General features: G+C 42.4%; 1 protein-coding gene across 3 annotated transcripts in view; it reads left to right on the forward strand.

The window, feature by feature from the left end:
- The first annotated feature begins 2,693 nt into the window (after positions 1-2,693).
- The window catches only part of SLC7A8 (solute carrier family 7 member 8), a 49,095-nt gene continuing 39,072 nt past the window's right edge, over positions 2,694-12,716 (forward strand). The window contains exons 1-2 of one of the 3 annotated variants that reach the window (XM_058540962.1): positions 2,694-3,163; positions 3,403-3,595. In XM_058540962.1, the coding sequence (XP_058396945.1) occupies positions 3,445-3,595 (151 nt within the window). In that variant the 5' untranslated portion in view covers positions 2,694-3,163; positions 3,403-3,444. Of the gene's footprint in view, positions 3,596-12,716 lie in introns of all 3 variants that reach the window. The other 2 variants (XM_058540963.1, XM_058540964.1) reach the window with 2 other exon arrangements.

Genomic DNA, 12,716 nt, shown 5'->3' on the forward strand with positions numbered 1-12,716 from the left:
GCCTTCAGGCGAAAGAAGTTAAGGCATCAGCAACTAGCTATAGTGTCCTGGGGAAAGCTCTCAATGTAAACCATTGATATCCCGCTCATCCGTGACTAGATTAAGTGTCTCGTCCTTGACCTCCGGTAAGACACTTCTCTGAGCCTCAGCTTCCTAACTTTAAAATAGGGAAAAATAATTGTCTGGTCAACCCACAGTATTTAGTGAGGAGGAAAAAAAATGAGATATTGTGCATAAAACACTTCGTAGCCTGTAAAGCACTATTTAAAGTAGAATAAAAGACAGAAAGGCAAATGTAGAATAGAGTTATGAATAAAAAAGTATTCAGTGCTCAAAATTGAAGAAACTTCAGTTAATCATTTCCAGAGATTTTTCTCAACATATTACACCAAGACTTCTTTCTCTCCTGTGTTCAATGTTAGTCATGCGGGATTTTGACACACTTAGGGTTTATTTCACAAAAAGATCCCAACCTGAAGAGAGCCATATAATCTGAATAAATGGTCTCATTGAAGGAGGGGACAGTCCTTACCTAGCTTTTACACTGTACCATTTATAGACAGTCATAAGCCCCTTGTAATCTTCAAGTGCTGAAGAAATAGAAATGTTAATCTTCAACCACCCTTCCTTTCCAATCTGATATGCTTAGCACCACTATATCCCAAGAATGTATTTGATCCCATAACTCCCCTTAGCTTCTTAGTTCATAAACTGAGATGGCTAAAGTTTACCATATTGTGGTCAGTTTGTACTGGTTTTGGCAAGAGACCTCAAATTCATTCACATTCATGTTTTATCTCATATTAAATCTATATAATTTAAATTAGAAATACAAACTTTACTGAAAGAACTCCTGTTTGAGAAGCAGAAAGATTATTTGTTTTATAACTTGATGTTGAAATGTGAGCAGAAGTCTTCAAATTGGCTTGTTTAAAATTAATCCATCAGGGCCGGCCCTGTGGCATAGTGGTTAAGTGCGCGCGCTCTGCTGCTGGCGGCCCAGGTTCTGATCCAGGGCGCCCACCAATGCACCGCTTGTCGGGCCATGCTGTGACAGCGTCCCATATAAAGTAGAGGAAGGTGGGCACGGATGTTAGCCCAGGGCCAGTCTTCCTCAGCAAAAAGAGGAGGATTGGTGTGGATGTTAGCTCAGGGCTGATCTTCCTCACAAAATAAATAAATAAATGAATAAAATGAATTTATCAAACTTTTCCTTAGTGCTTTCTGATGTCAGGAAATGCCAGCGGCATTTCAAGATTTTTAAATTTCCCGTGACTCATCCCGTCCCATGGACTTTTGTGCTACATTTTCCCTGCCCTGTCTGTTCTTTTTGTTAAGAATCCTTTATACATCTCCACCCATCTCCACCCCCACTTTTTTTTTTTTTTTTTTTTGCTGAGGCTTTCAATTTGCTGTATCTTGAACTGGCAGAAGAAGAAGGGGTTGAACTCCCAACCTTTGAAACCTCTTAATACTTGCTGAGTGATCAAGGGGCAAAGTGGAAAAGACTGCTGATTGATCTTTACCCCATTTGAAAAAGACTTTGCTACATAATAGTTCAACCATCTCCATTGTAAGTAATTATTTATTTTATTTAAAATCTAAAATCTTTGGGAACATTTTCCAAAAAGTGAAACCAAATTTCTGTACTTAGTGGTCAGCTTGGGGAACTTTATTTTATAGACTCACTTTAAAATCAAGTACATTTGCATAATGTATTTAATCGACATTCAAAATAATTTTATTTTAGATTTATAGTGTTGTCTGCTATATTGCTTCTTGCTGTTTTTTCAAAGTATTTTACAATTATAAATAGACATCATTGCCCTCGCCTGTGAGGCAGCAGTTTCTGGGTGAAATTCTTCAGGGACTCAAGACACAATATCAATATGGTAATAAGCTAGTCATCTCTTAACATCAACAATCTGTTTCACGATCAGAGAGGTACTGATAACTCCCCATCCCCTCGCTGGTCTGCCTTTCAAATAATTTATAAATAAAAAAAATATTAGAGGTTGTATAAGTCTCCCTTCCGTCAGATTTTGTGTCATTCTTTCCTGAAACCAGGATGGGAGTCATTTTTTTCCTGTCTCAGCTAACACTAAATAAGAGCTGTGAACCGGGAGGCTACCACCTCTTCCTGGTGATTTCGTTACCACTCTACTCTTCACAGCTCACAATTATACTAAATGAACCTCTTTTCCATTACGCTTCTTTCCATTCCCCTCCCCCACCCGTGGATTTCCTACTTTCACAAACTTGACGATGATGTCCCCATAACCTTCTCTCCTGTATCCTCAAATGATCCAGACATAAATATTTTAATACATTTGTCAGTGTATTTCTGATAGCATTAAAGTGTCTGCACAACCAGTCCTTTATTTATAAAGCTCACAAATGCTGTATGACCTTTATAAAGCTCATAAACGCTATACTAGCTAAATGAACTCTCCTGGAACAGTTAACATGGATGGATTTTACTTCCACTTCTCACAAGGTGAAGGATGGGGAAAGAGAGACCATTACAAAGAGAAATATTTTAATCCATCTTCTCGGTGATCTTTAGGGGCTGTGTGCTAGTGTTTAAACTGAAGGGGAGCGAGGAGACGGTCTGAGTGAGGATGGAGAGGAACCAAGGAGGTGGGGGCGGAGCTAGCTCAGCGCATAAAACCCCTTGCTAAAAGGGAAGCACGTTCGTGTGTGCCAGAGCCACTCTCCTGTAACCACGAGAGATGGGGCAGCCTGTGCCGTGAGGACGGAGATCGGAAGAAGAAAACCAAGGACAAGAAGACAAGCGAGACAGAAGGGGACATCTGGAGAAAGCGGAAGGCAGGAGACTGGGAGGGAAAAAGAAACCCACAGCAGGTGGAAACAAGATCTAGAGCAAACCGGTCGGGTCCACAATCGTTTTCCTGGAAGAGAATTACCGGAGGATTACTCTTTTTTCCCTTCAGTTAATGAAAACTACTTTTATCCTCATCATAAAAGAAAAGGCTAAGGGGAGGTAAAAACAATCTCTGTTTTCTTAGGGGGAGAGCTGAGGGAAATTCAGACTGTCTCTTTGAAGCGTCTGAAATAAGCCATTGCCTGGTACACATTGCAGAACCATCCTGGTTTCTGAAGATCTACATCCCTTTCACGAGAATTCCAGCCAGAGGAGCTGGTACAGTTCTATTTTTATATTTAAATATCTATGTCTTTTCCCCCCCTTTTAATAACACTTTCCTTGCTTGTAAGCACGAATGACAAGAAAGTGTCAATACGGAGTAGGAGTATTTTCAGTTTACTCTTTTATCCGCCTGGGTCTTTTTTAAGAGGGTAGGAGTGGTCCTTATTTCGGAAAAGGACGTTTCAATTTGAAAGGCTCTCTCTCTAAATATATTTACACCCACACGCATTCAGAAGGAGAAATACCTTTCGGAGGTTGAAATCCCACTGAGAAAGATGGAAAAAGGAGCCAGGCACCGAAACAACACTGAAAAGAACCACCCGGGTGGGAGCCAGTCGGACGCCAGCCCCGAGACTGGTTCCGGAGGGGGCGGAGTAGCCCTGAAGAAACAGATTGGATTGGTCAGTGCTTGTGGTATCATTGTAGGTGAGTCCAATTCCTTTTCCCACCGACCACTCCTCCCCGTCTGGTGGTCCTCTTGTGGAACCTTAACCCCTCTAAAGCACTATCCTACTTCCTTAGAAAAGGACTGTCATCTACCTGTGCTGTAACCTACCCCTACTGGTCAAGTTTGAGAGGTATGGGAAGCGGTGTATGTCATTACATCTCTTCCCCCAAACCAGGCTGAGCAGTTCTGTCCAGCGTTCATAGAATGGAGCAAACAGGGGAACTTTGCTCCCAATGGAGCATTGCCTGGGAGCTTGTTGAAAACATAGGTCTCTGGGCTCCACACTTGAAGGTTCTGATTCAGTAGGCTTAAGGTGGGGCTAGGGAACCTGAATTTTTAACAAGCTTTTATGCAGCCGTCTCAGCAGGTTGTGGACTGGCTTTTGAGATATATTTAGTAGATATTTTGTTGTTTTATGTTATATGAAACTATGCACCTAGGGGATGTGTGATAATAAAAATAGCTACAAAGGCAGTAATAATGCCTTGCCTTTCTATAGTTTTTCCACCTTACTCAGCCCTATCACTTTGTGAAGTAGATGTGACAGGGCTGTTATTCCCATTTTACAGATGAGGAAATAAATTATAGAAGAAAAGAAGAAACAGACTGGGCCTTTCTGTAAATGTATAGTTTGCAGTTTCTCTAGTTGCCTAGTGGAGTCCACCTGTCTCTTAACACGCACAGAAGTCCCTGTGAGGTTCTTGAAGGGATATGGGAGTACCTAGCATGTGAAGTCAAGGAGAAACTGACTAGTAAAATGTGTCCCAGCTGGGAGTTGGGTGTCCCACTTGAAGCTGGGTAGCGTGAGTGTCCCTGAGAGTGCCAGTGTGGGCCACTCCAACCCCCTAACTATGCTCTACCGGGCAGGGGGGTCCCAAATATGGCTCCATCTCTAGACAACACATCCTCCTCTTTCCAGACAGGCCCTGGAGATGGATGGGCAATGGCTCATTAGTGTCCTCACTTCCAAGAGTGAGTTTCTTCTGCTGTCTTTGGTGGAGGGCTCTACTTTCTTCCCAGAGAAAGGGGTGCAGTGCGGTCAGGCCAGATATGTTTCTGTGTTGTCTCTCTAGAGTTCCTTTTGAAGGCTTATTGTGTCCTGGTGCCCATGAACTAGTTTGTCTGGGTGACCCCAGGGCTCATGCAGTAGCACAGAGACATTTTGGCACCTGAGCAATAGTGACACTGGAGAACATCCTTGAAATCAAGTAAAATCAGTGCAGATAATCCTCTTCACCTCTACACCCAGACCTCAGTGATCATGTTATCTCCACTCTGTTTTCAAAATGGAATCCCACTTTATCTAATTGTCTGACCTGGGAAGTTTTCCAGGCATCTACAGTTGTAAGAAAGGCAATGTTATTTAAAAAAATTACAGCCATGATCTGAATCTCTCATTACCTTTTCTTTGCCTCTCCTTTATTTCAATTGCTCTAAAAAATGAGATCAGCAAAGTACTCAATATGTACAGCACATGCCAATTTAAGGTCTATAAATAGCCCAGAGCTGGTTACCTCTTTCACCAGTTTGACTGATAGGATTAAGCATTTTCCTCCCTTCGGAAAGGTTCTGATTCATACACAGATGTGCACACCCACATGCACACAAGCACAATCAGACATCCTTTGTGCCTCAGCCTTGCTCACTCACTCCCACATACAGGCAGGTATTCAAGGGTAGAGGATATTTTCCTATATACTGAGGTTGTTTTTGTCTCTTTCTTTAACATTTTTCTAAGACTATGAAGAAGTAACAGTGTTCAGTCATAACAAGTACAATTTCAGTTGGGTGAATGTTACCACTGATTTGTCCACAGCCCCATGGATGGCACTTCGATGTGAGAATAGTCCCAATGCTCCCATTGGCATTACAGTAATAAGAATAATACCTCTGGTGTTCTATGGTGAAAAGAGATCCCAAATACGTGATTTCAGAGAAATCAGGATATTTTTCTAAAGTGTGAGAATCCTTGTAGAGTTAATAGGCACAATTCTGTTTAACCTAGGATGAGATGCACATTTCCCCTTTGGGATGATATGGGGGCAAAATCCTTTCCACTTCCCCTCTTGCATGACCATTGAGTTGAAAATGTGCTGAGCAGCTGCCCTAGAGGGCTTTCCAAGTGGATGATAGTGATTTGAGTTTTTTCAAGACCAAATGCAAAAATAGGAATGGCATTTTCCATGTGGAAAACAGCAATCTAGTGTTCAACGTCAACACTGTGGAAGAAGGAGAATTAGACAGCAAAAAGAGAAAGGTAATTTCCTAAGTGAATCAGGTGACACAGTGTGGGAAAGTAGCAATTTGCCCCGAATCTATCTCATACCCAGTTGACTTAGAGAGATAAGTTAAACTATGTTTCACACAAGCTCATAAAATTTCATTCACCAACATCATTGATGATCTAAAGGAAGAATAACAGAATGGCAGGTGTTACATGAATATAAATTGAACTAATAGAAGACTCATGCCCTAGAGTTACTTATAATCTGATTGGGGAGATGAGATTCATATGCATTATACAGAGAACATTGAAAATTAGTAATATGATTGAGTTGTGTGAGAGCTGAAGGAGGGTGGAGTTAGGTGAATAGTGGAAAGCTCAAAGAGAGAGAAGTTCTCACCCAGAACTAGATTAAGAAGCATCTTGAAGGATGTGGAGAAAGATGGAGTAGAGAAGATGATTCTGGGAGATTTTGTAGGTAAAAGGACAACAACTAAACGGTTACTATTTCCTTGAGCAAAAAAGTGTGTCTTATACGTCTCTGAATCTTTAGTCCTTAGCAGAGTGCCGGACATGGAATAATTACTTAAATGATGCTTGAATTTAATTGACTTCTGGACAAAAATCTGAAGACAGTAGTAGTAAGTGTTTATCTGAAGGGCTGTTGGGAGCCTGGCTTGAAAATCTTTAAACTAGGAATAATTTCATCAGTCTGGACAATTAGGTTGGCCTGTTTTAATTTTTTAATATCACCTTTGCCTTAATGTCACCAGGCTATTGCTCTCCATGTACTTGGCTAAGGAAACCTGTTAGCGACAGAGGAACTTAGATTTCTCCGTGAATGTGGAGTCCCCCAAAAATCTCAAGAGAGTGTGAAGGAGCAGCAAAATTCATTTATTAATGATACCAAAGCTACTGTTAATAGCTATCATTATTAAACACACATTCTATGCCAGACACTCATCTGATTACCTCACATACATTATCTTATTTATCTCCCACAATAACCCCTTGTGGTAGACACTTGTCATCCCTGCCCCCAGATAGGGAAATAGAGGCTCAGAGGGATAAGCAACGTATTGAAAGTCACACAGCTGAAAAGTACTGAAGCCAAGATTCGAACCTAGAGCTTGTCTGAATCCCGAATCAAGCTTTTAAGCATTATTCTCTACTACATCTATTTTAATGTCCTAAGAGGGGTATTTTCCTTTAGACCCTGGGCAGAGGTCCTTATTCGTTTTTAAAGATGAAGCTGTTAGTGTTGTGTTCCTGGCGAGGGTGCATCCCAGTGTAAAGGGGAGCTGAGCAATCAGCTGGGAGTGGAAGAAGGTGACATTCCTGGTACAATTGCAGGAAGATTTTGGGGGAGCCTGGGGTGCATCGCTCAGCTGCTGAGGATCTGGCCAGCACAGACCACGCTCCCGTTAATCCTCTCATGTGCACACCTTTCCTCTACGGAGCAGCTTTGTTCCCAGCTGTGGTAGAGGCACCTACAGAGTTCCCGGCTGTTTAGGTCAATTTATATCAGTTATGTGTTTAGGTGTACACCCAGAATCTAGGTCTGAAGGGACCAGGCTGGCTGCGGAGCCTAAAGAAAAATATTCATAATATGTCAGACCTTTTTGTTTTTAGCACAATGTATGTTTCTGGGGAAACTTGCTGCAGAGTAATACTGGATGCAGATCTAGCTACTAGACTACTCTCTCCCAACTAACAAGATGTTTAAAAAATAGCATTTATTGAGCTCTTACTAAATGCCAGTTCCTGTGCCATAAACTCTTTAAATATATTGCCTTATTTAATCCTGACCATAATCTTATGGAAGTAGGTATTTTAACTATCTCTATTTTAAACATGGCGAAATCAAGTTCTAGAGCTGGTAGGTAATTTGCCCAGGGTCACATGACTGACTACTGAGAAGGTCTGACTCCATAGCCAAAGCTCTTAGCCATTCCCCATTTCTAATTGGTAACCAAGAGAGGAGGGAGGGAGGCTGGTGTGTATTCTGTGGTGGCCATGGGGGACCATAACCCTGAGATTGAAGTCTGGAAAGACCATGTATGTCTGATACTGAAAAACTTGGGGAAAAACTTTTTTTAAGTCTATTTGTCAACAAAGAAGTGTGGCTATAGGTGTAACCATAATGAAATGGCACTGGGCTGATTTGGAAAAATTTCAGGTCCAAAAGATTTTCAGACCCATGTGTCTTACACCACTTTAGAAGATTTTACATTTTAGTCTCTAATATGATGTATTAGCTTCTAATTCCCAAAAGGTCTACTGGCTATTAACTGGAGGGATGGAGTCTGAAAACTGCTTTTTGAGTTTGTACTTCAATTTGTTTTATTTTAGACATGGAGGGATTAGGATTTGGTCATTCAGGATGAAAACATGTTTAAAATTCTCATTGTTCTCAAAGAAAACTCTGAGACAGAAGCCAACTAGGAGGCTTGTCAAAACAAACACATCTTGGTGAATAGAGAAAGGCTGTACCCAGCAGTGTAATAATAGTAATGCGTAGCTTCCATTTATCGACCACTATGCACCAAATACATGGTACCTGATCAGTGCTTTATGACTATGCTCATCTAATCCCATGAAATAAGTACTGTTATAAAAAAGGAAGGGTTAGAATGAATAAATAACTGGGCAACGGCAGAGCCAGGATTCCCACTAGGTCATTGAACTCTGAAACCCCTGGGCTTAACCAAAATGCGCTACAGCATGGAGCTCAGGGCGGCTGGGATCGGGGATCCTGTTGCATGCTTCCTGCCTCCAGGAACCAGGGAGATCAAGGAGCAATCTGGTTGAGCCTGCTCCTGGCAGGGCTACAATATATTTTCTCAAAGAGCAGAGTTATGCAGAAAGAGTGACTAGCAGGAGATGCTTAGGGTTGGAGAAAGAAAATAGGAACCCAGTAGGTAAAAAATTGTGTCCAAGAAACAGAACCAAACAGCCCATTTTATTTAGAAAAACAACAACAAAAACACCCTGTACCCAGATCAGATGACCTTCTCAGAGAGGCCGGCACTGTATACATAACTTTTCTGAATTAAGTTGGCTTAGTGAAGTGGCATGGAGGTATGGGGCATACTGGTTGGGGCTTCACAAGTTGCCTGGCTACCAAGGTTTCCTGCTTTGCTCTAAGCGTTAATCCAGCAGCCTGGACACCTACAAAGAAATGCCTCAGGAATTTCTGTGGTTGCTCTTGTTGCTTTGTTGTTGTTATCATTTAGGGTGGGGAGGAGGTATCAAAAAAGTAGGCATGAGGGGCCGGCCCGTGGTGTAGTAGTTAAGTTCGTGCACTCTGCTTTGGCGGCCCAGGGTTTGCGGGTTCGGATCCCGGGCGTAGACCTACGCACTGCTCATCAAGCCACGCTATGGTGGCATCCCACGTACAAAATAGAGGAAGATTCACACAGATGTTAGCTCAGGGACAATCTTCCTCAAGCAAAAAGAGGAATATTGGCAACAGATGTTAGCTCAGGGCCAATCTTCCTCACTAAAAAAAAAAGAAAAGAAAAGAAAAAAGTAGGCACAAGCAAATAATATATTCTGAACTACCGAAAACAACAACTATTCAGGAACCCAGGGGGCTAGGAACCATTCCCTTCCAATTTTTAACTCCTGGCTAAGCATACAAAGCAAGAAGGACATTCCTTGTTCCCCTCCCAGAATGTGCCTACTGAGGAGCCCCTCCACCCCAGTCCCTTCTCCCTGGAGATCTGGAAATGGCAAACTGCAGGCTGCTCCCTGGGACAGGGGTGGGTGCTGCTGGTCATAGGATTCGGGATCGGTCCATATTTTAACATTCAAAAACACTCACTGAGCACATTAATACTAGGCCCTGTGCTGAGCACTGATAAATTTTATTTCTAAGAAACAAAATTATCCCTCGAGTCTATTTTAAGCTGTTTTATTCATAGAATGAATGAAGTTGGAGCTGGAAAGCTTTATCGATCACATCTCATCCCTCATCCTTTGTCACAGTCACAAGTCCTCCCACTGGTTTGCTCCCTGCTTTAAACATCCTCAGCATTAGCAGTGACGTCACTTCTGGGGAGAGAGTTTCACAATATGCCTGAGGATGTTCTGGCCAAACTCACACTGGGCTGCCTGCTGTGAAGGCGAATCACCCAGAGAGAGTACCGTGGCTGCAGAATTATTAGTGCACTTTTCTTATCTACATATAGATTTTCAAGATGCCTGTTTGTACATCTATGAAATACATAAATGCTTTAGCTGCTTCTTTAGGGAACAATTCTGCATAGGGTGACATAGGCAGGTCAGGTTGCCCTAGGAATAAGGAGGCATTTGTTAAGTGGCCCTGATGCTGGAAGCAGAGAGGGTATAATGAATTTTTCCATGATTTGCATCAGCATGTTGTAGAAAGGGAGCATCAGCGATGATCTAGTAGAAGGGGAGGGCCTTTGGAGATAGTCTTGGGTTTGCAAACTGCTTCCCTATTTACAAACTTTGTAACCTGGAACAAGTTAATTATCAGTCTACTTACCTGTAAAATGGAAGTTTCTTGTGGAGTATTAAAATAAAGCCAGTAGCCTATGGTATATATTCAATAAATATTAGTTTCTTTCTCTCCTTGAGCTCATCCTCCACCACCCCCATTTCCCGTCCCATCCCCAACCTAAACACACACACTCACTAATTATGTTCAGAAGTTTAGATTGGACTGATGTGGTAATGAAAAGAACTGGCCAATTCAACCCAAGTCTAACCTGCTTATTGACCAGCCAATGCTTTTCCTCTTCTCTCTTTTGATTTGAGTCTATTACTCATCAGCGTCTGTCTCCTGCTTCCCCTCTTCCAGGAAGCTCTTTCTGAACAGCCCGGGCCAGTGACCTTTTCCATCCCTAATATCTTGTCATATGTTGCAGTAGCACTCATGCAACCTCTACTCTACTGCTGTTGTCAGCTCTGTGTCCACATACGTCTTCACTTCTCCCCACAGTTCCTTAAAGGCAGGGGCTGAGTCTTGCTTGTTTTCACATCCCCTCATATTCGGCCTGGTAAGTGCTTTGAAAGTATTTGTTGAATAATAGAAGTCAGTCAAAAACAAATCATCCATTGGAAACATGTTTCCCAACAACATGAATATATTTAACAGTACTGAACTGTACACTTAAAAACGGTTAAGATGAGGGGTCGGTCTGGTGGTGTGGTGGTTAAGTTTGCATGCTCTGCTTTGGTGGCCCTGGGGTTCACGGGCTCGCATCCCAGGCACAGACCTACACACCGCTCATCATGCCATGCTGTGGCAGCATCCCACATACAAAACAGAGGAAGATTGGCAACAGATGTTAGCTCAGCGACAGTCTTCCTCAAGCAAAAAGAGGATGATTGGCCACAGATGTTAGCTTGGGGCCAATCTTCCTCACCAAAAAAAGAAAGAAAGACAGAAAAATGGTTAAGATGGTAAATTTAATGTTATGTGTTTTTTACCACAAAAAAAAATTTTATTAGCTTAAAAATGAATTTTTGTGCTTGACTTAAAAAACACACACTCAAATCATCTAAATTCAAATCTGAAAGGGACTTGAGGGACTAAACAGATGATGGCATTGAGGCTTGAAGGTGGAGCAGGGTTCTCAACCTTGGTGCTATTAGATTTTGGATCAGATTCTTTCTTGTTGTGGGGGGGCTGTCCCATGCATTATAGGATTTTTAGCAGCATCCCTGGCCTCTACTCACTAGATGTTTGGGTACAACGCCCCCTCCCCCAGTTGTGACAACCAAAAGTGTCTCCAGATATTGCCAACTGTTCCCTAGGGGTGGAGGAACGATACAAAATTGCTCCTGGAAGAGAACCACTGAGGGTAGACAAAGCCTCTCACTGCCAATGCCTGGTTCCCCAACCAGACAGGGAGACACTAGAGGCGGGATGAGAATCCTTAATGGGAATATTTGAGGGCTCAGCATTCTTAGCCCCTCAGGCCAACATGCCTGTCTTTCAGTGGCTGGTGGGTGGTGGTTGGCGCCATCTATTTCGTAATAAGTCCATGTGTGAGCAAGTGCTTCCCGATTATGTTTTAAAGCAAGCATGTACAGAGTGGGTGCTTAATAAATACTTTTTGAGATGCAATTACCTGCTGGCCACCCACCTGAGGCATCTAAAAATTATACCTAGACAAGCAGACAAATGACTCAGAGAATGCCTATGGTCCTGGCTCTACCGTGCTATTTCGGAGCCAAGCTTCCAAAGCAAGCCCATTGGATTCTTCTGGAAATGGTCTCTATCCCCACTGCTATAAATCCTAGCAATTCCTTATATTTGCTAGGATTTCACAGATTATAAAGTTCTCCCACACATATGTGATCTCCTTTGATCCCCACAACAACCCTGTGAGGTAGGCAGGCAGGAACAATTATTCTCAACCAGCAGATGAAGAAAGGGACTCTCAGAAAAATTCAGGTCACCCGGCTTGTGAGTGGCAAAGCAAGGACTCAATGGCTCCTCCAACTCTAAGTCTAGTGCCTTTTCACTTTTCAGTAAGGAATCCAAAACAGCAGAGTCCTACATCACCTTCTACATCTCTTCTGTGGGAGATGGCAACTCCACAGGGCATGTGTCAGAGTCTTGACCTGCTGTCACCCTGAGGTAGCTATTTGTACAGTCCTGACAGGAAAGTATATTCAGTAGTCCCCTCTTATCCACGGTTTTGCTTTCCACAGTTTTAGTTACCCATGGTCAACCTTGGTCTGAAAATATTAAATGGAAAATTCCAGAAATAAACAATTAGTAAATTTTAAATTGCATGCCATTCTGAGTAGTGTGATGAAATCTTGCGCCACCCTGCTCCATCCTGCTGGGGACGTGAATCATCTCTTTGTCCAGCATTGTATATGCTACCCGCCCG

This window comes from Diceros bicornis, chromosome 5 (genome assembly GCF_020826845.1).
Source record: "Diceros bicornis minor isolate mBicDic1 chromosome 5, mDicBic1.mat.cur, whole genome shotgun sequence".
Classification (NCBI taxonomy): domain Eukaryota; kingdom Metazoa; phylum Chordata; class Mammalia; order Perissodactyla; family Rhinocerotidae; genus Diceros; species Diceros bicornis.